This window comes from Haliotis asinina, chromosome 8 (assembly GCF_037392515.1).
Source record: "Haliotis asinina isolate JCU_RB_2024 chromosome 8, JCU_Hal_asi_v2, whole genome shotgun sequence".
In the NCBI taxonomy this organism is placed as follows: domain Eukaryota; kingdom Metazoa; phylum Mollusca; class Gastropoda; order Lepetellida; family Haliotidae; genus Haliotis; species Haliotis asinina.
In genome coordinates, this window is record NC_090287.1 from 12609562 (window position 1) to 12636503 (window position 26942).

Below are 26942 nucleotides of genomic sequence, written 5' to 3' on the forward strand. Positions count from 1 at the left end.
GTATATATCGTTTTGAACTAAATCCAGCTAATTTTGTTAAGCCATTTGCAAGCATGGACGAGTGTTGGTTACACTCTGAAAACGTGAGACTAAACAGTGTAGGCAGTGGAAACCACAGCGGCGTGTAACGCTAAAAATTGCCATCAAGATATGTGCTGTCACTAACGGGGTCTTAGCATTATAGAACCGTGAAGGTCCCGGGATAGAATAGGCCTTCAGCAAACCATGCTTGACATAAACGGAGACTCTGCTTGTCGTAAGAGGCGACTAACGGAATCGAGTGTCAGGCTTGCTGACTTCATTGACACATGTCATCGGTTCCCATTTGCGCAGATCCATGCAGTTGGTTACTGGATTGTCTGGTCAAGACTCGATTTTTTCAGGCCATATAGCTGGAATATGGCTGAGTGCGGCGTAATACCAAACTCACTCACTCACTGTTAGCAATATATAACTCGATAGTGCTAAGACACCGTTAGTGACAATACATAGATGGCCGTTTTTACTGTTTTAGCCTTACAAGCCCCTGTGCAACAAACCATTTGCTCTTGCCCATATATATATTCTTACTTACTCACGTATGTTTTCCGCGGGGACGTACTTTGACTTCGCCATAACGTTCTGTTTGTATACAAACTTATCTGTATAGTTGACAAACATCCGGGTGAAAATAACTTCACCTTTGAACGGCGAACCCCAAGGATACAATTAATAGGCCTACACGCATTGCCAAACTAAAAGTAGAATCACTCTGGCGGTTTGTAGGGTATCACTTTATTGCATCTTTTCAGGTAAGTTTCTAGAAGCCCGCTGGCTACCTAGAATAGGTCTGCCTTTGTTTGGGTTGTGCGTTTCCTGACTGGCGTAAGGCTTCACTATAGCGAAATTAGGTGACACCCGGAAGTTCACTTTCATTACACATGGCGGACGAACCTGACATTCGCAACGACAGCGAGTAGTTTAAGCAGAGATGTTTCCTCTGACCAACACAACCGAGAGGAGCGACTATATCTGCATCTGATAAGGTAGCTGAACAAACTAAACCCCACGATCGATGCAGTACTTGCACATCACAAATCGCTATTCATGTCGACCGTACTGCCTACTTCGTACCAGCATGGCGACAGGCTGGTACAACACGATATAGTTAGCTGATGTCTCTTAATGCATAACTCACATCGATACACAAAATTACACTGTGGGTAGGATCGGGTAGGCTATTCACCAGCACACACTCACCATGCATATAAACGCACTTCTTGTCAAAATGCATAACAAAGTCACGCGGCACGTGAACACTGTGAAGATGCTCCCAAAGTCTCACCGCTTGCAGCTAGAAAACATGCCAAATCCATATCGTTCCAGTAACCACTGTTTTATGTTAGATCTTATTTAGGTAGATATATTCAAATGAATGTACGGGAAATTACACTAAACAAAAAAAACCAACAACTTTAAAGTACATTTAATGGATATAGATTCTACAAATGTTTTGAATCCGCATACGTCCGTGTTGACAAAATGTATTTTGTTTGTCTTCTTTCAGCTGATGTTTGTATATAAGACGATTTCACAAAGGCACCGATATGAAGCGACGACTCCCCAAAAGCAAAAACGCTGGTTCGTGTCTATTAACCTATTAACCCCAAATAAGAGATTATCAGTTTCTGTTTACAAATATCGGTACATCTGAGAAGCCACGACACGCTGTGCCGAGTTGCTTCCCCTTTCTAGCTGGGGCAATACCAGCAATGATTTAAAGCTTTGTACCCAATTTGAAAGCAGAATCATTTTCACATTAAAATCTTTTTTTTTTTCGTACTCGGACCTTCATTGAGATGGCATTTCATGTTTAGTTATTTTTGCCTGTATGGTTCATTTTAATGTACTTGCAGAGCCAGTGAAATCGCCAAAGGCGAAAAGAGCCCGTCCATTCTTGACGGGCGAGGTACTCCAAGACACACTGGGGAAGAAATGGCGTCTGTTATCGGAACTAGCTGAGGGCCACATGGGACCTATATACGCAGGTAGTTTTCTCGTTGAAATTTATATCATGCTTTTGTTTGAGAATTTAAATACTTTCTGTGTGGTTAATTTGACCTGGAAACAGTACGGATTTCACATATGGTAAAAATATGAGCTCGAAACAATAGAGCTGGTGAGCTTGAGAGATAATAGAAGTCAGATGTCAACCCGGCTTGGATTGTTGTACCCATGCTTATTATTGGTCAGTGACCCAGTCGGTCATGTCACTGTACCCCATCGGAATGGGTCGTTTGTCATGCCACCACCGGCTTGCTCTCCTTGACCAGATCGCCTTATGTACATGCAGGTTGTGCAAAATATAGTGTTATGCATACACTAACGTATAAACTACTGAGGAAAACAAAAACAGGCATCAAACTGTGAATGCTGCATTATTGTGTACTGAGAAATTGCGCTTACGTTCCCAGTGATGTTATCGTCGGCGCCTCATCTGCACGTCACCTGTTGTGAGACCATCGCAATATATTAAATACCGTTTTTAATACCTATCATATACATCATAACTTCAATAAACCATGGATGTGTGCTTCCTTTTGCTTGGTCTCCTGACTAAACTAAACAAGATATCTTAATTCGTAATGATTGATGTCGAATTACATAAGCCCCAATTTTCAAAATGTTTTTTTTAATGCTTTGAATCTTTTTTTTCAGCGACATCCGATGGTGCTGCATCAAAGTCGGAAGAAGATGTCGTCAAAATTGTGAGACTTTTAACATTGACTGTTTAGGGTAGCTCTCTGAGTATTGTTTCTTTCCTAAAGTGTGCAACTTGTTTGGATAATGCAAGAAGGCTGTCCTCAGGGTCGTTCCCAGGAATGTTAATCATATAGTGGTACCATGGCAACCCAGCTGTGTAGGCATATGGACCATGCAGTTGGTGTCATTTAGCCACTTAATGCTGATAGTGCATGGTTGTTGATTCAAGATGTGGTTGGTGTGTATTATCCATGGATATTAGCTGTTGTGTTCTCTCTTTAGATTGACTGTGGTATGTAAGTGAGAACGTCCGGTTAATAAATGATATTTTTCCAGTTATTAATATATAAATTTTTCCAGAATAGTAGAAAGCGTGAGCAATAAATCAATGAGTTTTGTACAAGGCTACTTAGAACATTATAACAGCTATATCACTGCTGTGATAGTTTAAAGGGCATAATGAATCGGAATCGGCATCTAGTAGGACAACCTGCAACTGAAAATGCCGATAATGAATGCTTGGCAGCCTGCTTAGCAGTATTTCCAAGCAGGTCAACAACCAAAAAACGTAACCACAAACACACAAATCCAAACGGACTCATGGTGCGATCTTACTGGAGGTAAAACACTCCGGGCAATACACCAGCAGATCCAGATTATAAGTGAGTCTAGCTTTACGCCGCAATCAGCAATATTCCAGCTATATGGCGGCGATCTGTAGATATCGAGTCTGGACCAGACAATCCAGTGATCAACAACATGAGTATCGATCTGCACAATTGGGAACCGATGACATGCGTCAACCAAGTCAGCGAGCCTGACCACCCGATCCCGTTAGTGGCTTCTTACAAGCATAGTCCCCTTTTATGGCAAGCATGGGTTGCTGAAGGCCTATTCTAGCCCGGAACCTTCACGGGTTAACAACAGTTAAGCAGATGCACAAAGTGTCTTTGTTCCATCTTAAAAAGTACATAGGCTGTGACGAACCTTGAATAAGGTGCAAGGTATAGGTTTGTTTGTAGTATGCACTATATCGGGACACATATTTATTCTTTATCGCTGTATTAACGAAAAATGTAAGTTACAGACAACACGACGCAAGGGAAAATGGGAATGTTGGCAAGCACTGGTTTGCAACAGCCGTTGTGGCACTGCCTGGGCTTTATTTTTCAGGAAATAAAGAGCAGTGGCCACCTGTTCAACGAGAATGTGGTTTACCAGGGAATGGGAGTTGCCAAATTAGGTTTGTATATGTTGATATTCCTTCAGGAGAGAGTTGACCATCGGGGATGAGTTATATTGATGAGTGCATAGTGTTTTACGCCGCTTTTGGCAATATTTTAGCAGTATAACGGCGGGGGACATCAGAAACGGTCTTCACGTATTGTAACCATGTGTGCCATCGAACCTTCAGCGTGACCAGCGGATGCTTTAACCATTCTTAGTTGATGAAATGTTAACCATTCAGTATTGATGATTGGGAAATGGTTTAATAGCAGAGTATATATTGTACACAGTCTCAAGTCAACTGACATGAAAACGCGGAGGATTTGCTCCCAAAATGAGGCTCTGTTCTGATATCCTCTATTGCTCACAGTGGCTTTATAGCAAAGGGCTTATTGTGTATTTCAGATACACACTAAGCAATGTGTTGTGAGTTAAGGATCTACAGTAAAGAAAAGCACCTATCGTCAATACTTGACGAGACACTGGTATTTTTCAGCAGTCAGCGACGAGTATTGTTTTTGCTTCGCTTTTAGCAATATTTCAGCAATACCACGGCGGTGAACACTAGAAATGAGCCTTAGACAGTACCCATGTGAGGAATCAAACCCAGGTCTTCAGTCAGACGATCGGTCGCTTTAACCAGTCGACGCTTTAAGCGATCAGCGACACGAATAACGTTCCATCACGTATCTTACGTGTCCGTGTAGCTTATGTCATATACGTGTTCATATTACAGCTAAGAAGTGGACTAAGGATCGTGGCTTGTCCTATCTAGGGATCTCTGCACCCCGGGGGCAGGGGATGCATAACCATGAGGGTGAGGTCTACAGGTTCCTGGTGTTGCCGCGGCTTGGGACTGACCTTGACACGTTGCTGGGGACAGGGAAGATGCTGGCATTCAAGGACGTTTCCAACATGGCCATCGCTCTGGTACAATAAACCTTAAGGATTTCCTTGCCAGAACGGACCCACCCAGCACACCCTGCTTGTCCAGGGAACAGTGCAGTAGGGATAAAGTGTTGAGTGTTGTGGTCATGTGACTGGGCGTTATCATGCCCACATGGAACGTGAATTGAACCTGCTGATGGGCAGCGGAATGTCCTAACTTCTTCAGTCACTGTCGGTTCATTTTATCTCTTAACGCAAACAATTTGACGTTTGACTTTTTAAACATTTTCTACACCAGTTCCAATAATTACTGAAACGTTTTCCTTGAACCTACTGACGGGCAGCGGAATGCCCTCACTTCGTCAGTTACTGTCCGTTCTCATTTTCGCAGTTAAAGCAAACGATTTGACGTTTGACTTTTTAAACGTTTTATTTCACACCAGTTCCAATAAACTTTGAGCATGTTTTTCTTTCACCACTTTTGCAACCCCATGATGCCCTTAGAATTTTCTGTTTTTAAGTTCAGTGGGTTACTGACTGAGTATTGTCTTGTTTTAATTCTTTGTCCCTCTAAGGAAATACAAAACATGATGAATAATCAGCGAGTATCGCCAGTATGTCATGACTTTTTTCTGTTTGTTAGGTGTCAGGATGTATGGGATGTTTACTGCAGATATGATGGGATCTGTTTCCATAAGCTGAACCTATCTACCATAAAACTCTAAAGGAAGGTTAACACTCGTTTTTCTCTTCAATCACGACAAACCCCCATTTCTTTGCCTCTCCTTTATGCAGATAGACTGTCTAGAGTATATTCACGAGCACCACTACGTTCATGGTGACATCCATCCCGCCAACATCATCGTCGACGATAGCAAAGGGACTACTGGCAAAGAGAAAATGGTTAGTATAAGGGTCCACCAATAGACCAGTAATAGCTAGTTGCCCGCAGTACTCTAGTCTGTATGTTTGGGTACCGTCCCGATCTACCTTTAGAAAATCAGCTGTATTCTAATCGTGTGAACTGTGATCCGTTTTGAAATTGGTCTCCAGAATCCATACTTGTCCAAAGAGGCCACCAACGGAATTGGTGGCCAGGTTCCCGTAATTAACACATATCTTCCGGTCTATGTGCCGTCGGTCTATAAATAATCAGAGTGTGGATCAGACAGTCCAGTGATTGACATCACGAGCATCCATCTGATGTGTGCACGACTGGATTGTGTTTCAGACCCGTCCACACAGCTGTAATATTGCGTGTATTATAACTGTGTATTATAAACCAGTATCTATACCTTGTTCACAATAAATGCCCACTGTAATACAGGTGGTCTTTTGAAGGGTTGCCAGGGTTACTTATTTTTCCAGGTGCACCTTATCGACTACGGCTTGGCAAAAAAATACATGGTAGATGACAAGCACAAGTCATACCAGGAAAGCAAGTTCCTGCCGGATTGCCCCACATTGTACATGGGCGTGGATGGGCACAGAGGAGCCGGTAAGCCAGTAATCGTCTGACAGTGTACAATGCCCGCTGCCAAGATCAGAGTTGGAATTATTCTTCAGCTGTCAATGTCGAAAGACTTCCGCTGACATGGTTCATGCACGTTATCGTGTCTCTCTTGAGTAGGTCCATGTCCACAATGAACTGTAGGATGGAGCATGTCAGATTGTGTCTCAACAGACCATTACCATGCAAATCCCGACCGTCGCACTGATTGAGAACAATCCCTTAAGATGTTCTCAAAATTTAATAACGCCATGAACTGACTCATCTTTATGATTACAGCATCTTAACATAATATCAAAATTGGTGAAGTAGGGTTGACATTTCACTCTCCCTGTTTGTCATTTCTGTCTGACGTGACAATACCTAATATGTGGAATACTAATCATGACAGTATTTTGTAGCCCTCGTCCATAAATACTAATCATGACAGTATTTTGTAGCCCTCGTCCATAAATGCTATGACGCCTCTTTGAATGCTCAGGATCTACACCGTTCTGTCAGGACATGCAATCGGTCATCCATATGTCTATCTCATGGGTTATTCCCAAACTATATCGTGTAACAGTTTCCCCCGACAACCCTGATTCCTGCTATAATCTCTGATCTGTCCACAGATCAGTCACGACGTGGGGACCTTGAAATGCTGGGCTACTGTCTGCTGAAGTGGCTAAGTGGCAGACTGCCCTGGGAGGGCAAACCCCAGGACAAGAACTATGTCCGAGATTCAAAAATAAAGTAAGCTACAAAAATTATATATTTTTCAATTTTATACAAAGGACCTTAACCCTGCCGTATGTGTTGTTCTAAAAGCAACCAGTAAAACGCATAGGCGATTTCATTATAAGTAACTGAATTCTGAAAAATAACCATGACTTTCATAGTTCATCTACTAGCCTATCAGTATATTAACTAGGGTCGCCTGGTGCCAGTAATTGAGTTCTTGGTTTCCACGCACATTTGATTTACTGTATTTACTGGGGACACGTGTTTATTTTAGACTTAATCCTGTAATACATGCTCTTTTCTTGGATTGGGTCAGGTTCAAGGAGGATATAGCATCAAAGTCGGATTCACTTTCATGGATAGATGACCCGCAGGCAAGAGGTACTGACATTTTTCAAGCAGAACCTATGTATCTGGTGTACATGTATATCCAGTGATACTAACACGGGCTTGTCAAGTTAAGATCATCAGCACAAGAGGTGTCATCCTCTGCACTTCCAGAAATCTACAGTAAACGATATGTGAGCCCTGGAGATAGTGAGGATTTAAGATATAGAACTACAAGGGTGAAATTAACACGGCAGTCTCATATTTACCAACTAAACTACTGTGCTGGTTGTTTATACGACAAGTGTCACTTTGAGTTTTTTCTTTTTGTATTTTTTTTATGTTTTTGTTGTAATTGTTTTCTCACTAAAACCAGTTTTTCATTATCAATGTTCCCGGCGTCGTAAACATCACTTTATTAGTAAATATTAGTTGTATGAGAGAATGACAGATCGCCTTGGAAACATTATTTCAGATACTGAATGAGTCGAGTCAGTTTTCATTTTAGTCATGCTGAGACATCAGTGATGATTGTCATACCGAAAGTAGGATTTGTATCACAACCATCGGAACCCTGCTATGATAATCTGGCAAGGTACCTTTTTGTTTGTTCCAGGAGTGTTGTTGTCCTACTTTGACTATGTCTGTGGTCTAGACTATGAGGAGAAGCCCAGCTATGACACTTTGAAGACCTTACTTCAGGATCTTGTCAAAGGGCCAAAGAAAAAGGAGACAACAGCTTCTGCCAAATCCAAGGGTTCCAAGGCTCGTCACAAAACCCCAGAACCCCAACCCGTTTCCGATATATCTAAACCAACTGCAGGTGTGAAAACAACCAAGACAAGTAAAGCTGCAGGCGCTGGTGTATCAAAGGAAACACAGGTTGACGACCAAATAAAATCCCCAAACGGTAAATCTCCAAAACAAGCTTCCCATGCAAAAGAAACGAATCCTAAAATAAAGAGGAGGAAACCCGTAATGATAAGTCGAGGCAGTGGGAGGGACACGGGCGAGAATTCTAAACCTGATAAAAAACACAGCATGAAAACGAGGCCCACCACGAAGATTACCCTCAACGTCGGAGGTACAGAGTTTGTGACATATTCGACGACTCTTCAGAAGTATCCCTCCAGGCTGGTCGATATTGCACATGAAGCTGTAGAGCATCAAGACATCCCTTTCATTGATCGTGACCCGACATTGTTCCCATACATCCTCAACTTCCTGCGCGACGACGGGCAGACGACACTACCTGAAACCACACAGGACCTGAGAAAACTGCGCCAGGAAGCTCGCTACTTTAATCTCACGAGTCTAACGGATGAAATCGACCGTCTTGTTTTAGAATAGGTCAGTATATACTGACGTTTTGTTTTAAAGTTTTGATGAAACAGTATTGTTCATGGCTTTTAGCCTTGATAATACATCTGCCCTCAATTTTCGATGAAGACCGATCTTAAACGTTTTGAGGAGAACCAGATTGTTGCTTATGAAGACTCTTACAATATTTCAGATAGCCCTGTATTGTAAAGTACGCTCTCAGAACAGGGTTTATAGTTATAGGGAAGGGATATGGACATCATACGGTCATGGTAAATTCTGACCAAAACAAAGCCTAATTTTATGAAGTACACTGGTCAAGTTTAACATAGAATGGGTGGGTCAGTGTTTGCCAAAACATTATCATTCATTTATACATCATATTTTAAATACATATGGAGCATTCCCGCTCTTTTTTATATTTTGATGTACATTTATTTACATGAATCCCTCGCCAATTTGTATCGCTTGATTCGCTTGATTCCTCTCTGTCCCGAAATATGTTGGGGAGCTGGAACTAGGGTTCACAACATAAAGAATACAAGTCACAAATGAATTTCGTCACATATACTGAACCGCAAAAGAAACGCGAGACATGTAATAGTCAACAGTGTTTTAATTTCATTAACACATAGGTAAAAAATGATACATGATTAGTTCCTCAGCTAGCATACACTATCACAATGTTGTGTTTTCATGAGAAAATCTGGCACAAAGTAGTCATGGCATGCTTATTACCGGGTATGCCCTCCCTGACTATTTAACACTGCCATACAACGTCGGTACATCGAGTGAATGAGGCGGTTCACGAAACCCATCGGTACTTGTGCCCACACTCTGAGGAAAGCTGCCTGCAAATCAGCACGAGTTGTCGGTCTTGGAACCACCTGGTTCAGACGCCTCTGGATGTCATCCCAGAGGTGTTCGATTGGGTTCAGATCTGGACTGAGGGCTGGCCATGGCATGGTTCTGATGTTGTGCTGACGTAAGAAGTCCATAGTTAGCCTAGCTGTATGGGGACGTGCACTGTCCTGTTGGAACACGTGATTCCGGTGACGTGCAAAGAATGGTACGATGTGAGGTCTGAGGATCTGGTCGATGTACCGCTGAGCTGTGATGCCATTCCCTCGTCCTGCACCAACATTTTGAAACATATGGGGTCCTATCCTCTGATCCAGCCCTATTGCACCCCAAACCATGATGCTTTGACCACCCCATGCATTTCTCTCCACAACACAATCGTCTCTGAAACGTTCACCCTTCCTACGCCAAACCCTCACTCTACCGTATCGGCCCTCATTACGAAAGACTATTGACCTCCATTGTCGATGCCGCCAGTGCTGGTGTTGTCTAGCCCATTGCATTCTTGCTTGACGGTGACGGGCGATGAGGATTGGCCCTTGAGCAGGACGACGGCAACGAAGATTGTGTGCTGCAAGGCGCCGTCGTACTGTATCCTCGCTGATGGGTCTCTGTCGTGTGCCAATAGTCTGTCGAGCTGTCAAGGAGGCTGACCTGAAGGGATCTCGAAGGTGTTGCCTATGGATGAAGTGGTCCTGTCTCGGAGTGGTCACTCGGGGGCGTCCAGTGCGAGCATGGTTTGCAGTACTGTTGGTGGTGTTTGAACGCTGTTCAGACGGTGGATGGTACTGACGTGGACATTGAAAACGTCTGCTGCTGTCAATCGTGGCATGCTTGATTCTTCCAGACAACAACTGCCAAAAGTCTACTCTCCACTCAGTCTTATACCCAGAGGCAACATGAGATGCACGTGCATTTTGGCTACCTCTAAAAATGTCTGCAACCTCTATCCATGGCGCTCAGATGTGCTCCGTTTTGGCGTTACGTTTCAGGATCCTAAGGTTACTTCCTGCAGTTGTTGCAGAAAAAAACTTTTTTTATGTCTTGAGTTATCTACAGTTTTATTTTCAATAAATTTTCACTACATTTTACACTTGAAAGTACCGTTTGGAAATTTCGCGTTTCTTTTGCGGTTCAGTATATTTGATAATTGTGGGACAGTCGGTGGGTGTAGTCGGGAGTGTTATTCAGTTAATGCTGATGACATGTGAACTATAAATATCAGCAAATATACTGCATAGAAATATATTTTATGTCAGAGTATGTTCCTGGTGGTGTGTTAGTTTTATGTTCACGTTACCGTTTTAAAAACGGTTTTACAAATCTCATATAACATGGTGACAATACAGTGTTTTAAGTATTATGACAAGATGGTATAGACTCTGGTACTGTTGTGAAGACTCTTGTTTGACAATGACATCATTATTACCGTAACGTCGCATCATTATATGAAAAGTTGTCATCCATAGGGTATCTTGCTGTTATAGTTACTCACCAGCTTCTAAAGCGCCAATCAAAGCATGGACTGATGACAGCCGAGGGAAATATTGTCCTCAGCAGTGTGCCATAATTGTTCGTCATGTTCTGTGTTCTAATTGTTTTCTTGTCCATGGAGATTCAATAAACAGTGTGAAAATAAAACATTTCGTTTATACATATCATATTTACATTGTTTAAGGTAGTTGGTTCATGAGACCCTTCCTTTGTGGAGCGGGTTGGTGGGGTTGCCTAATAAACAAAACCTTCGCTCGTCACGCTGAAAATCCGGGTTCGATTCTCCTATCACTGTGACACGGTTTCGATTCCCGTTATGGGTATAATTGGTGAAGCCCATTCTGGTATTCCCCACCATGATATTGCTGGAATGTTGCTCAAGAGGTGTAAAACCATAATGGCTTACTCATTTGAGAAGGAGCTGTTTCTTAGTGAACAAACGTGAATGAATTTTCTAAGCATACTTGAGTGAAAATGTTAACACACGCCTTTGGAGATAAAACAGCTGATTCCATAACAAACTAAATGACGTGTGTGTGTGCGTGCGTGCGTTAGTGCGTGCGTGCCTGTGTGTGTACTTAACAAACGAAACGCAAGAACAGGTTCATTTGTCTATTACTGTAAAACCTAACGCTATATAATTCCCGATTTCATTTGATAAATGAAAACGAAGTTGTTTTTTTCTCTCAAGTATTGGCCACTACCATGGACGAACAGTACTAGAATTGGAACGATGAAATCGAGAGTAACGCCGCTATCAACATAACATTAACAAAGTTTATTTGTGTCGACTAGTAGTGCTGGTGACCTTGCATGCATAACATCAGTTTGGGACACTGAATGAACAAGTCTCTCGAAGAAAGCTGGACATAAATTGTTTCATTCTCGCACCACGAATACCGGTGCCTATGCCTCGTTCCTCCCACGGTAGACCAGTGATGGTCCGGGGTAGAACAGGGCTTAAGCAATAAAAGGCGACTCTGCTTGTCTTAAGAGGCGACTAACGGAATCGGATGGTCAGGATGGCTGACTTTGTTTACAGCTGGAATATTGCTGAGTGCGACGTAAAACTAACCTCGATCCGAATACGACAAACGTGCCATCTTCTCGTTCTCCTCGAGTCGAACGCAAGCTAGATGCTCTATTTGATTTCATTGTAATGGGATCCGTGAAGATCCGGGGTAGATCAGGTCTTCAGCAATCCATGCTTGCCGTAAAAGACGACTGTGCTTGTCGCAAGAGGCAAGGCTCGCTGACTTGGCTGACACTGGTCATCGGTTCACCATTCCAAAGATGGATCCTCACGCTGTTGACCACTGAATTGTCTGGTCCGGACTCGATTATTTACAGTCCGGACTCGATTATTTACAGACCATACAGCTGGACAAGTACTGAGTGCGACGTAAAACTTAAACTCACTCACTCATTGTAATACCTAAGACACAATAGCTATGTACCTTAGCAAGGTTTACACAGGACAGAACGACTCAAAATTGCGCATTATTTTTCAATTCAGCATGGCCGCATGTATAAAACGATGAGAAGCAGAATTCAGAATTTCAGAAATTGGAAATACAATACAGACCCAACTGTATGGATTAGAGCTTCCTTAATTCGTGAGCCTTTCATAGCGCGGCCAAGCCATAGGTTAAATTGAGATTCTAAGTCAATGATCAAGTATGTAATGTAGTGACTGGTCACGGAGGGTATAGAATTGTGTTTGTGGTAGAACTATGAATACCTGTATCCTTGGCTTGTCATTTTCAATATGACTTTTTAAGACAGTCGACGAAGACTGCGGAACATCTCAGCACAACACTTACAGAACGATCATTCGTAACTACTCGTCTCCAGCTTGCCTGAATGACGCAAGTAGTTACGAATGACAGAACGATCGGCAGAGTTGCCTCCCCTTGTCGGCAGGTGGCACATAGAACTTCCGGGACTGAACTGTAGCTGAATTATTATAAATACATGTAGTGACTGAAAATGCCGTTATACGAAGGTCTTGCGTATGGTGGGGACAAAAACGTAGTTGTCGTTGACATTGGCAATGCCTATACCAAGTAAGTTATTTCTTATCGAAGAGCATGTGTGCACAGTAAACATAGTTTATCAAGTATCGGCGAAATGAGTCAGTCACACTCAGTCACAGTCACCCCTGGACAGTGTTTGGGGCCAAATGTAGATCTACTTGCAGACAAGTACGACGCCTTAGTACTGCCAGTACTTCATCTACTTTCTTATGAGCTATACTGAACTATGGCTGGAAATGCGCTGATGTCATTCACAATTTCGATGTATGTCAAAATAAATTAGGACTTATGCGATACAGTTGGTCCACCAACAACTTGCATAGATCCTTCAGTACGTTACTGATGACAAGGACAACGATCCATTATGATTCAGATGTCACACCTATCACAAATATTAGAAAGCGAATACGAACAATGGCTAATGCAACAACAAACAGTTGATGTATCATTCAGTTTGTTCAATGAACAATACCTTAAATGGAATGTGTTTATCATGTTGACAGATTAATTTATCATGCAATGACCACATATCTGTCATGTCAAATATATGTAATTGTTGACTCATCACAAATGGCCTGGTTCTATTTAATCCAGCAGGTCCTGTTTTATCACTCAATTTCAGTTAAAAATATGCCTTTGAAGAATTGAATTCATGATGAAGGGATATAGCTTGACTCTCCTTACAAAGGTTAGGCACAGTTTTGCAATAGGTTTTACAGTCGTTTATGTCATCACAGAAATGACACAAATGTTTCATATGTGTTCAAAAACCCACACTACAAGGATACATGATAATAATCACATCAAAAAGACAGATGACTTTATTGATTGGTTTATGTCTAATTGGTATTAGAATCAAACCAAGCAATGAAAGTTGGTGCTAGTCCAGTTATTGTCAATACGTTATCATGATCCTCATTGAACTTTCTATAGAGGTTTGACTGGCTCATCTTATAGGTGTGGTCTGGCAGGAGAGACTGGTCCAAGGTGCATCATACCCAGTGAAGTGAAGAGTTCCAGGACAGGGAAGGTAGGGAGTTACACAGAGTTCATCCATGGATACCAAAAGCTACCCAGACCTTGATCAAGGAATTGCACTAAATCTTGAATTTCCTATGACCAGGGAAGCAGAACTGTTCGATGAAATGAACCATTGGTTGATTCTAGGTACAATTGTCAATGTCGGTACTTGTAAGAATCTTCACATTGCCTTCTCATAGTGATACAGGATGTATTGTCATGCTCTCAGACTCCCAGTGAGTCCACAGGATAGCATGCCCTGGTTGAATTATTCCTTTCTCCCTCTCATTCACAACACTGTTTTAAGACAATAACCATGAAACCATTTTATTCTGAAGTAATAAACATGTTTCAATGTTGAAACATTCTGAGAAAATGTCAGCACTTCCTTATCATAGAAAATCGTAGCGTAAGTTTTGGAAGACATCATCAAATAATGGTCTACCTGATGATTGTATGATGTACCTCTTGTGTATAAAGCATATCAAATAATTACATTATCTACCTGATGGATATATTGCATGTATCGTGTGCTTCTGTTTCAGATTACGAAACTATGGGATTACACATGTACAAGTGATTTGCATGACAACCTGAAAGATTTCCTCTATGTGCTTTACTTTAAGTGAGTAACCAAGCAGTAATGTTTGTCCTTTGTTCCCGCATGACAATAAAAAACTCATTAGGCCCTTGGACTGTTAATGAATGCAAACTTGATCTCATCACTATTTGGCTAGAGTAATGCTGATGTGACATAAAGCTTTACTCCGTTCAACTTTAGTCAGTTGAATCTGTCAGTATCAAACAAACTTGTTCTACATGATGCCAATTGTCCAAAGTATGATTGTTTCTGTTTCCCACCATTGTCACTTACAGCAACAAGTGTTGGTCAGTTTTATTTGGGGCTTCTTAACCAGGGGGAGATAACTCTATCTTGATTTCCAGCTAACTCGCACAGTTATACTCTGATTTCAGTTGAGACTGATGAAGAGTTCACAAACACAGAATCTAATGACTGCAAGAGAAAATAAATTTTTCACAGTCACATGAAATCAACATGTGGCTGTAACAGATCCTTTGTATTTTAGCACTTTGTATATCAATTAGAATTCATGTAAATAATTGACCTGTGAAGGTCTGGGCTAGAAAAGGCCTTCAGTACCCATGCTTGCTATAAAAGGCGACTATGCTTCTCATAAGAGGCAACTATTGGGATCGGGTGGTCAGGCTCGCTGACTTCATTGACACATGTCATCAGTTCCCAATTGCACAGATTGATGTTCATGTTGTTGATTACTGGATTGTCTTGTCCACACTCTTTTACCCATGTAAATAATTAATTCAAGTGTCATGGAATGATTTTTATCTTCCTATTTTGTCATATTATACAGCCTTTAATTACCCAACACTTACAACCAGATCACTGAGCATGCTTACTTCATGTTCACTGCGCCACTCAATAACCTGAGCCCTTAAGTCTTTTTGTCTTCTAAGCCAGCATGGGCAAATAGCTAAGCTATATATTTTCACACATTACAATGTTTGTGGTCACTCCACATTCAGTTGTCAGATAAATAACATTTCATGTGGATTTTATTGACAAATGTTTGGATCACATTCCGAGATAAGCATTTGATACAGCAACGTCCTCAGGTGTAAAATAAATGTATGCTCACACACCTGGGTTGTTGTTTTCTCTGTTAGACACACATCTCCAAATAAACCATTGATCATTGATGAACAAAAATTATCATCTGTTCTCTCAGTGTGTGACTGACACAGCCCTGCTACTAACAGACCAACTCTTATTGTCTCATAACTTTGGACACCTGAATAAAAACGTTGTTTAACAAGCTATCAGTTTTTTTTTTTCATGTGGGAGTACCACTTGCTGGTAGACCAGAAGTAGTGAGGCTAACCTTGTTGAAATGTTTGCTTCCAGGCACTTGCTGGTGAATCCTAAAGATCGGCGTGTAGTGGTGGTGGAGTCTTTATTGTGTCCATCAACTTTCCGAGAGGCCCTAGCTAGTGTACTCTTCAGACATTATGAGGTTGGTGCAGTTTTGTGATGATGGCCATGATTTATGAAAAGTTTTAGAAGATTGTGTGGCTGTATTATGTGTTTATGAGAGTGTCTGTGAGTTTGGTTAGCATCTGTGTGTGTGTGTGAGAGGGAGTGAAGAGAGGGAGATTATGAATTGCCTTGATATCCGCCATAACCAGCTCAAGAGTCCAGGTACTGATTTAGAAAATGCCACTCGCAGAACTTAATTTCGAACATTAGGGTGCCAACATTTTGAATTGCAAGTCTCTTGAAATTTGACACACATGTGACTATGGTTCTCTCTTCTTGCCCTCCTGAGAAAGTACTTAAGTCCCAAAACATTTAATGTAAATTTAAATCTACCAAGTTTTTAATCATAGTATTCATGTTATTGTAATTTTGGCTAGCATTTCGTACATTCACCAACGGCTGAAGGGATGATGTAAATCCAACTAGGGTGCATGCAGGTAGCAAAGGTACTGTAAGTCCCCATGGTCGCTAGTATGGTGATCTACCTTCAGTTGTTGGCGATCTATAGCCTGTGTTTTATGTTGTATTGTCGGCTTTAATTACTAGAATGTTTCACTTTTTCACGCCAGTTTTATACCCATATCTGTGATGCACAAATATTTTTACTGTGCATCGTGACAGGTTTTTTTCTTGAAAAGTTTTCTTTTTTCTCATATAAATTGTTTTCGTCACAATATCTTGCCAGGCAAGTTCAGTGCTGTTTGCCCCGAGTCACATGGCATGTCTTCTGGTGCTGGGGACAAGCACTGGGATGGTGATGGACATTGGCTACAAAGAGGCACTGGTCATACCTGTATCCTTCTAATGAGGTAGCTCAACATGGCTGATTCTAGATTCTGTAGCGTTTCTGTATGTTCTTATTTTTTATTATGCCTGGAAGAATTGTGCAGAATCACTCATCAGTTCGGTTTCTGGTTTCTTCAGTTTGCCCCAGACATTGTGTAAACATTTCATGCTCAAAGTGAATGTTATAAACATGACAATGCAGCTTTGTTTGCAAGTAATTGTGTCTGTCATGCTCAGTATTTCATGAACAGAAATTTTGTAACATGGATTTTTTTTTACTTCACCACAGTGCTTGGGAGTTCTTAAATTCTGTAAATCCATGTCATGTCTATTCTCTTAAATCATGGCAAATGGTAGCAGAACAAATACAGTTCTTATTTTGTTACTCTTTGCATCTTTAATACAAATTTCTTGACTTAGTTATTGACATTGATATATATGTAGTAATATATAGATAGCTTGGAAAAATGTGTGAGAGGACTAAATATTTGTTCAAGTCCTTGCTGATGTTGATAGAATTCCATCCACATTTGTTACAACACCCTTGACCATGTGAAGGTATATGAAGGAATTCCAGTGCTCAAGGCGTGGCAGTCCATACCTTTTGGTGGGAAGGCAATTCACAGGTGAGTGACTAGATTTATGTTAAAAGTTACATTAAATGATGCAAATTAATCAGTTTAGAATTTTGTTGTTCCAGTTCCCAGACATTGATTTCCTGCATGATTCATTGGAACTGATCATGAAGATCTGTGATAAATGTTTACCGGTTGTGACAGTGTTTTCTAACATTTACTCTTCGGGGGTTTGGTAGGGGGTTAATGATGAGTGAGTGAGTGAGTTTAGTTTTATACCACACTCAGCAATATTCCAGCTATATAGAATAAATAATCGAGTTTGGACCAGACAATCCAGTGATCAACAACATGAGCATTGATCTGCGCAATTGGGAACCGATGACGTGTCAACCAAGTCATCTAGTCTGACCACCTGATCCCGTTAATGGCCTATTACAACAAGCATGGTCGCCTTTTATGGCAAGCATGGGTTGCTGAAGGCCTAGTCTACCCCGGGACTTTCACAGGTCGGTTAGTGAAAAGCATGTTGAGTATAACAAGTTAAAATACTACAGATTCATAACATAGACGATTCAAAGCATAATTCTGTTTCTGTGAATTCTAGTCATGTATATGTACAGAAGTAAGACTTGCTCTACATTATATGAATTCTTTTGTTCAGATACCAAAAGGAATTTCACATTTTTGTGTGTTCGCAGTTAGGAATGATTGTTATTTTGGTCATTTGAATCATCAATTCATCCTCATCTGAATTATCAGAACGGGTGATTTTTCTTAAAATTTTATTGATTTTCAAAAACTTATCAGTTATCACCCATATGGTATTTAGTTCCATATGTTCTGATTTACAGTAGGCGAGGAAGTAAGCTACAAAAACTATGGGAACAATTGCCATGTATTCAATGAAGCTCTAGAGGATTCAGAAGATCCAAGCTGGGAGAGTCCCCCATACAACATGTAAAGGGACACTACTCTTTTTAAATGATCAGTCACTCGCTCCTCCGGGGGAGTGTTCTGACGAGTGAGCCCCATCTACTGTTTGTCTCACGAAACTGTCCAGTTATTACATGATTTTACATGCTGGTATCCATGGTTACATTTCAGCCAAATTGAGGCCCAGTTGAAGGAGCATGCTACTGTGACAACGTCAGAACAAACCAACAAACCCTTTAGTTCCTGTACAGGTCTGTGTCCTGACATTGAAAGTCCTTTGCGGCATTAGTTCTTGAATTTCCCAGGGATGGTTTGAATTGAAGTGAAGTAAAATGATTCTAAGCAAACAGCCAGAATTAATGGATTTTAACAGTCAACATAAGAATTTCCATTTTGGTTGCAGTGGTTTGAGCTCCAGATCTGCTTCATTGTTGCAAACAATATATATTATGTACCAATACTACTCAAGTGCATATGTACAGATGTGTATGAAAGGTTTAAAATTGCAGTATTTCAACAACACTCTTCATATTTACCCAATAGGTCCGTCCAAAAATACTTAGCTGTGCTTCTTAGCAAATATGTATTTACAGATCAAATGGTGGCTTAAAACAGAAATGAGCTTTACTGCATTGAATAATGCAGGACAGTCATCACTAATAACATGTTTAATACTGTCATCAGTTTATACAACAATGTAGACACAACAAACATATACAAATATTTAGTAAACAATTTAGAACATTGATTTTTGTCTTGTCAGTATTGAAGGGCAGTTAGGTAACATAGTGGTTAAAGTGTTCACTTGTCACACCAGAGATTCCAGTTCGATTCCCCACATGGGTAGGGTACAATGTATGAAGCCCGTTTCTGGTGTCCCTCATCGTGATGTTGGTAGAATATTGCTAAAAGCAACGTAAGACCTCACTCACTCATTTGCTCTTTGTTTTCAGATGATCTGAATGAAGAAGTTTTGGAAAATATTAAAGGTAAAAATATATTTAATTCTAACAATGCCCTGGTTTTCAAGTGATGCTGTGGATTTCTGTTGGGAATTGACCATTATTTCTTTTAAGTTGTTTATGCAACAAGACTTTTTTTTTATTTTGCTTTTTTTATGAGAGTACCCAATTTACCAGTATTTGTTGGAAGTTTGGCGATAATGTGATATTAATGGTGAACATCCTCTGTGATGATTTGAACTGTTTTCAGTGCAGTGCTGCTTCGTGACCAGCCACAGTCGAGCCAAGCAGATTCAGGATGTCCTCGTGAAAGGAGCAGACATAAACAAGGTAGGGGAACATAAAACAGAGTAGTATGAACATAGCTAGTTTGTGTTTTAAACATTAGCATGACCAGTTGAGACAGAATAGGGAAAATCCTTATATGCAATAAAGTTGTATTTGCAAGAGTATACACAAGTAGAGATAAGTACCGTTGGCATCGCTGCTTCCTATGGTTATTTAAGAGTTACCTGATGTACATGGATCTCCATTTGACTGAAGTGACATGAAAATAAGCTCAGGTAGTGGAAGGGCCAAGGGTATACCAGTATGTTATCATAGAGTTGAAATATGATACACCGGATGCTGGGGATTATGATTTATAGCTTTTAACTTTACTTATGAAGTGTTAGCGGTAGCCATTTTAAAATTAGAGTGAGTGAGTTTAGTTTTAGCCACTTTTAGCTATTTTGCAGCAATGTCATTACAGGTTACCCCTGTGATGGGCTTCACACATTGTACCCATGTAGGGAATTAAACCTGTGTCATCAGCTAGATATGCGATAGCTTTAACTACAAGGCTACCCCACCACCCCTTATAAAATTAGATGGACATGCTAGAATTGTGTTGTTACTTCTATTATTGTGATTTTCAAGAAATAAGGTTGAAATATATCACATTTTAATTCTTAAGCTAAAACAATAAGTTAACCTTAAAAACTCACATTACAAATCACCACAAAGGAAGTACAACAGCAATTCAACAATGTTCAAAATAGACTGTACTTCAATTTGGAGGCAGTACAAATAAAGAGATAATAAAATATAGAAACCTTGATTATATCAAGTAGACAGTGATGATAACATTAACAAAGCTGAAGTTTCCAAAATAGATCTAGGCTGGGAGTCTTGCATCACAGCAAAAACAGTGTAATAGTAATGGAAATATATGTCACTGTCACATATCCTGGACTCTGCACAGTTATTTTCTACTGTTGCCAGTTGCCAACACCTCCTCCAGATGTAGATTATCCATTGGATGGGAAGCAAATATTACACATCAATGGCAAACTCAGGTATGTATGTGCATTTAGAGAGGAACAGGACCAACGTGATTAAAGGTGTGGAACGATACTGTTGTACAGTGCCAGTGATCTATGGTTTGAGATATGTTAGTACAAGGGAGGGCCTTTGTATAGGTGAGGTAAATGTAATGTTCTGAATAAAATTTATATTTTGTACTTATCCTGACTCGTGCTTAATTGCGTATCTCCTCCTTCCTGGCGAAGGTAGTGGAACACCTGAAATCCTAGAGCTAGTGTAGAGGCCAAGGCTCTGACTTCATGTGGGTTGGAGGCTCGCGGAGGTTTCAATCCTGGTGATTTGTAGGCTCTCGGTATAACAGCTCTGATCCACACTGAGATAATGTTGCAGGACCAGTGATGGATAGCATGAATCACCACTTTCATCTCCAACTGGTTGATGTGAAGAGCTTGATCTTCCTTCACTCATGATGAGCTTGTATGCAGAGAAGATGCGTTATTCTTCGTCTTTAAATCATCAGCACTCTACATTATGAGCAAGTTGACATTCAAAGGAAGGCTATTTTTAGCTGGCTGCCTGTCCGATCATTCAATGTTGCAAGCCTCCTGATAGGGAATGTTGAATCTTCTGTTTGAAGACATCTGTGCCTCCTAAAGAATCAACTGACACTGTAGACTGCTAATCTAGTGTGTAATCAACATCTTTCCAGCGTTGAAAGTCTGCAAGTGAATGTTGACAACTTCCAGATACTGGAACAATAACACCACATTCTGCGCAGGCCTTGTCTCTCGGGGACCAATCAGATTGTAGATGTGACATTACCAGTGTAGCAGTCAACTGATCATCGTGAAATGTTGTTCAGATGGTGACATTCGCTTTGACCTTTGCTAACATTCGGGCTTGTCCTTAACTATGCTGTTTGGCGAGCATGTGTCTAGATGAGTAAAGCGCACAAATAAAAATGTCTTGAGCCAACCATCTTTTGCTACCTCTTCAATCTTCCCATCAAATATTGTAGGCGCTGACCAAGGAGCTTGATGTAAGGGCCTTGTAAAATTCTCACTCCATGATGAGGTGGACAGGAGACCTTGTCAATGAAGTAAATTCAGTCCCGCAGTAGTTGAGGCGAGGTGTTTGAACTGCTGATCCTTCTTCTGTGTGACGAGTGCTGACAGGTTCATTCTCTCTTACTCGTTGACAGGATCACTGAACTGTGAGATGAGAGTCTTGTTGATAGCTCTAGATCGAGCTAGTCCGAAGAAGGTGCTCCTTCGACGAGCTGGGCAGACGGATGAAGATCTTCTGCGTTGACGAGGAGACCTGTGAGTCCACTCACCCGAGTGAGTGTCCTCACGCGAGCATAGTCACTCACGATAGCGCCGTCACCCGTGTGGGGGCACTCACTCAATGAGGATGGATCTCTCTCCAGACTGCGACAGGATAACAAGGACGACGGTGATGATCCTCTCGAACGGGTGCGTGTCTTCGCTTCCTCTTCATCCTCTGGTGTGGGTGCAGATCTAGTTGAAAGTTCACACGGAGCAGCAGTCGACGTAGTTGAAGATCACAGTTTTCATTCTTCTTCAAAACGCCACTGTGTCAAGCTCATCATGTGAGTGGATTCTGCGACAACTTCGATGAAGAGGACTTCGTCTTCGACGACAACGATCTAGACTTCTTAGACTGTGACAGTTTCTGCTGAAGTTCTATGTGACACAATAATCACAAATTTAACAAATTATGATGCATATACATAAGCCAAATACTGCATACAACATAAATTTAGTTGAAAGGACTGAAATAATTGAAAGACTTATCACCATATCTGGGACCCCAGGTGCCTCCTCGTCGGGCGATGAGGAGAGAGTGACAAGCATGGTTAGTCATGTGACCAATTTGCTGAGAAAAGGGAGGCTACTGGTGTGTGAGTGTATTTATGTTCACTTCTTTTAGAAGGGAACTTCAAGGGATTTCATGTGTTCCACTTCCTTCGCCAGGGAGGAGGAGATAAGCAATTAAGCATGAGTCAGGATAAGGAAAAATAATGGCGCTGTGAAGATTATTTCACTTGTAATCCAATGAGCGTCTAGCTCTCTGTTATTGTATGTACTAGTTGTGATGTACAGTGATGTTCGCCCAATGAGACACCATAGCATAGTTTAACATGATACACAACTCATACCCATTATACTGACTTCAAACTAACCAGGAGCTCCTTTCACAAAGCAACCCTAACTAAGGTTAAGCTTGACTCCCATGCTTTAGCATTTCACTAAGGTTACCTTAGTGACTTACGATCACCTTATTGCTTCGTGAAAGGAGGACCATGTCTGCTTGACCAGTTTAGCAAGAGCCAGTCTGTTCATTGAACCTGAGACTATCTTTTCTCTTAGGAAATATATAGGATTTTACTGCTTCACTGATATCTATGTGAATGAAGATGGTAATATTTTGTATGTTTTCTGTACAGAGAACATGTTTGTGAGATTCTGTTCGAACAAGACCGTGATGAGAGATCAGTGGCAACACTCATTCTGGATGCTCTGCTTGAGGTTAGTAACAAATCACCTCTAGCTGCATTCCCTCTCTGCAAATCCAGTGCATTTCACATCTGTATAAGTAGGGGAGTAAAATGAAGTAAAACTATTAACATTTAAATTCAAACTATTCCCCCACTAGACATTTAGTTACCAGGTGTTCATCATATTGTATTTATATCTACCAGCTGATGTGAATTGTAGTAGATTAAGCTTGAAATGTGTTGACATGGCAGAGATGATGGAAAAGTGATGAAAGATCTTCTTCTGGAGCAGAATAAAGAGTTTTAATGTGTAGGTTTGCATTATGATTGTTAGGATCTGGTAACATTATTGTGAATAGCTGCAACATTTTTCATGGCAATGAAGTAGTAATACTCACTCATTATTTGTAATAGGTATTTGCCTGAATTTTGTGTTGCAATCTTTTGCAATGATTCATGTTCTGAAATATGTATCACATTATGGAACATATGAAAGCTGTAACAAAGATAAATATTAATGGTCCTGTACACAGGACAGCAGTGTATCAGTCTTCCACATGTATGCTCTCAACAGTATATAGCACACTGACAAATCTTGATGGTGCAAATATGCTGAATGCACAGAATTTGCTTATTTATATCCATGCATTGAAGGAAAAGCATTTTTGAAAATCATGCAAGGATGTCGATAACTCAACCAACATTCAGACTTTGACTTACATGTTTTAAAACATGAATCAGTGATTGCAACTGCTTTTGCAGTGTCCAATTGACTTGCGTCGGAGCCTGTCTGAAAATATTGTGATAATGGGCGGTACAGCGATGATACCAGGCTTCCACCACAGACTAAGGGCGGAGCTGTATGAACTCCTGCAGAAACCCAAGTACAAGGACGCCATTGCTCTCAAAGTGTTTAAGTTCCACAAACCTCCATCCAAAGAAAACTATACTGCATGGCTTGGAGGTGAGATTTACTGTATGCTTGTTTAGTGTCATATGGAAAGTTGCTTGCAGTTATGTCCTGGCTTCTTGTAATACAGGAAAATAATTATTGAAAAAGACAAATAACAGATGTCTTCTTGAATGTTTATTGAAGTGAACACTTATATCATTAAAATGGGAATTATATTAGTAGGTAGTTATATGTAACTGAAAGTGTACAACCTTTGCAGTTAAACAGTAAGTTGTGTCAGAATTCACATCAGTTAGTGACCAGTCATACTTAGTGACAGTGCAGTGGCATTGCCTTGTGAACTGCAACTTTTATCATGAGGTAGATAACAACTCACAATTGGAATATTTTTGCGATATTGTTGAAAACACAAAATTATCCCAAGCTTCTATAATATGACCTGTAATGATGCATTTGACTTTATGGCTAACAACTTGTTTGGTGCATAGAGTGCCATTTCGGTGTAGATTGCATCAAACTTGCAAGTGGTTTAAGAATCCACACTGAAACATCACCCTATGCAATAAACAAGAAGTTTTTTCATTATTGACTGACCAACATCTATGATAACACTCAGACAACAACCTATACATGCTGGGCACATTAACTGGGGTCCACAAATCACCAATACATGATGTTGTCTTTGTACCAGGTGCTGTAATAGGAGCACTAGAGACCCTCCAGAGCAAGTCTCTTTCAAGAGAGGCTTACCTTCAGACAGGCAAGGTTGCTGATTGGTGTAACATTGCCCATGAACCCGAGACAGAAGAGCTCTCACCTGTTAAGGCTAAATAGGTCCATGACTTACTTGCTGGTGATGTGTGCACATGGAACAATTCTCTAAAGTCGCCATGACAACTGTGATGTCATGCTTTGTGAAGTGTATGGTGCTGTCCAGTTTGCAAGCTGTTGTCATTGGTAATGGCGTTATATAATACAAACATGAGATGCAGTTGTTGTAATGGTGTAAGAAATACTTCGATCAATGGAAGTAGTAATACATCTGAGGTATCATTTTGTATTTATTGAATCATAGGTCAAGTGGAGACATGGTACAGATTTTTTAAAAAAAAATTTCTTTGTATTTATTTGTTTATTTTTATTTCCCCCCCCCCAGCATGTAATACAGGGGGATATAGTTGACGCCTCGTCTGTCCATGCATCCGTAATCATTTTGTTTCCGGAGCTTAACTCAGAAACTGTTCAATATTTTTAGACCAATCTTGACAGATATAGTAATCTCAGCCTATGGTTGTGCCTTTTGCTATTTACAGATTTTTGGCATTTATATTTTTTTTGTTTTTCCATGAACATTTTGGTGTTAGTCTAATGGAAGGGTGGGCTTCGTTCCCAGAGCACAACTCGAAAACCATTTCATATCTTTCAACAGATTTTGGCAGACATATGAGACAGATCTTGAAATTGTGACTTTGCTGGTTACAGATATATGGCATTTATAATTTTCATGAATTCCATGGAAACAATTAAAACTTAGTCTGAAAAGACATTGAGTAACTCTCAGATTATTTGTCCTTTCAAACATGTGGGGCCGAGTATATGTTTATTCTTATTATTATTTCTTTTAGGGCTATTTACAGAGTGTAGGTGCTGGTTTATATTATTAATGTAGACATCCCAACCATTAAAGACAAACTAAGTCAAAATGTTTTTTTTGCCAGTACAAAAACTGTTGTACTGAAGAATGAGGCTTACACTTGCCTTCCTAATTTATTGTGTCTCTTTGCAGCTTAACATACATGTATTGATAAATTCTGTACAAAGTGCAATATAGTATTATGAAATCATTGATTTTCTTGTTTCTTGTTGAAAACTTTGATCGTCACTGAAGCTTGGTCCATGGTGGGCCAGCATAGGTCTGAGGTGGCAGGCAAGTGATCCAGCGAGCTTGAGGTGCTGGGGTCGAGCACTGTGTGTAGACTCTTTCAGTGTTGTCACAACCCAGTGTACTTAAAAGAATGTGCGAATCTGTTGTTATATTACCAGATAGTGGCCACAAGAATACACCTAGTTGCAGGTACAGCAACGTGCACCAAACTTGAACAAAGTACTGTGACTATGTGTCCCATTCCACCCGGCCTTGAACGGGTACCTCATAAGGATAGGAAAGCCAGATTAACACCTATGCACCAGCTCGTATGCAGAATCTGATCGTAATGACAAAAAAATTTCATGTTAATTATAAGTATCCTTGATTTGTTGTTTGACTCCTCACTCGACAGTATTACAGCTATATGGCAGTTTTAGAGATAATTCTCATGCCATGTCTTTCAAATGTTGAATGTCAATGTGCAATTGGCAGGCCTGTTGTGACTGCCAGGACAGGCCAATCTCATGGCACGTGACAAAGTCACAGTAGGCCACCCAATCGCACGTTCACATTCACCTTTGGAAGGCATGGCATGAGCATTATCTCTCAAACCGCCATGTATAGCTGGAATACTTCTGTGTGCGGCAATTATCATATGGTCTCTGGTTACACAATGTTTAGGAATAACTGCCTAGAACGTGCGAAACTGCTTACTTTGCCAAGCTCGTGCGAAACCCCAGTCCCTAAGAAATAAAAAAAATGTGACTTCATCGTGCTACTGTTGATTGTGGAGGGTGCATCGAGCGGGGGGCATTATGCCTTATTCTGTATTAGTGTACGTTCTCTATGTCCATA

The 26942-nt window shown here is 40.7% G+C and overlaps 2 protein-coding genes across 3 annotated transcripts; both read left to right on the top strand.

Moving 5' to 3' along the window:
* Positions 1–672: 672 nt before the first annotated feature.
* Positions 673–11239, top strand: LOC137295417 (serine/threonine-protein kinase VRK1-like). Of its 2 annotated transcripts, none has more exons than XM_067826779.1 (12): positions 673–791; positions 1547–1620; positions 1896–2027; positions 2698–2747; positions 3916–3985; positions 4706–4899; positions 5653–5760; positions 6226–6355; positions 6982–7102; positions 7407–7471; positions 8034–8767; positions 11086–11239. In XM_067826779.1, exons 2-11 carry the CDS (start codon positions 1587–1589, stop codon positions 8765–8767), a joined length of 1638 nt encoding a protein of 545 aa, XP_067682880.1. In that variant the 5' UTR covers positions 673–791; positions 1547–1586; the 3' UTR covers positions 11086–11239. The 2 variants fall into 2 exon arrangements, with proteins under 2 accessions (XP_067682880.1, XP_067682879.1); XM_067826778.1 differs by lacking the exon at positions 673–791 and adding an exon at positions 893–1025.
* Positions 11240–12991: 1752 nt separating this feature from the next.
* LOC137295418 (actin-related protein 10-like) lies at positions 12992–26065 on the top strand. The gene is made up of 13 exons (XM_067826780.1): positions 12992–13158; positions 14086–14158; positions 14694–14773; positions 16091–16199; positions 16908–17015; positions 17567–17634; positions 18691–18770; positions 19473–19508; positions 19732–19811; positions 20745–20818; positions 23257–23338; positions 24070–24271; positions 24912–26065. Exons 1-13 carry the CDS (start codon positions 13082–13084, stop codon positions 25052–25054), a joined length of 1212 nt encoding a protein of 403 aa, XP_067682881.1. The 5' UTR covers positions 12992–13081; the 3' UTR covers positions 25055–26065.
* The last annotated feature ends 877 nt before the right edge of the window (positions 26066–26942 follow it).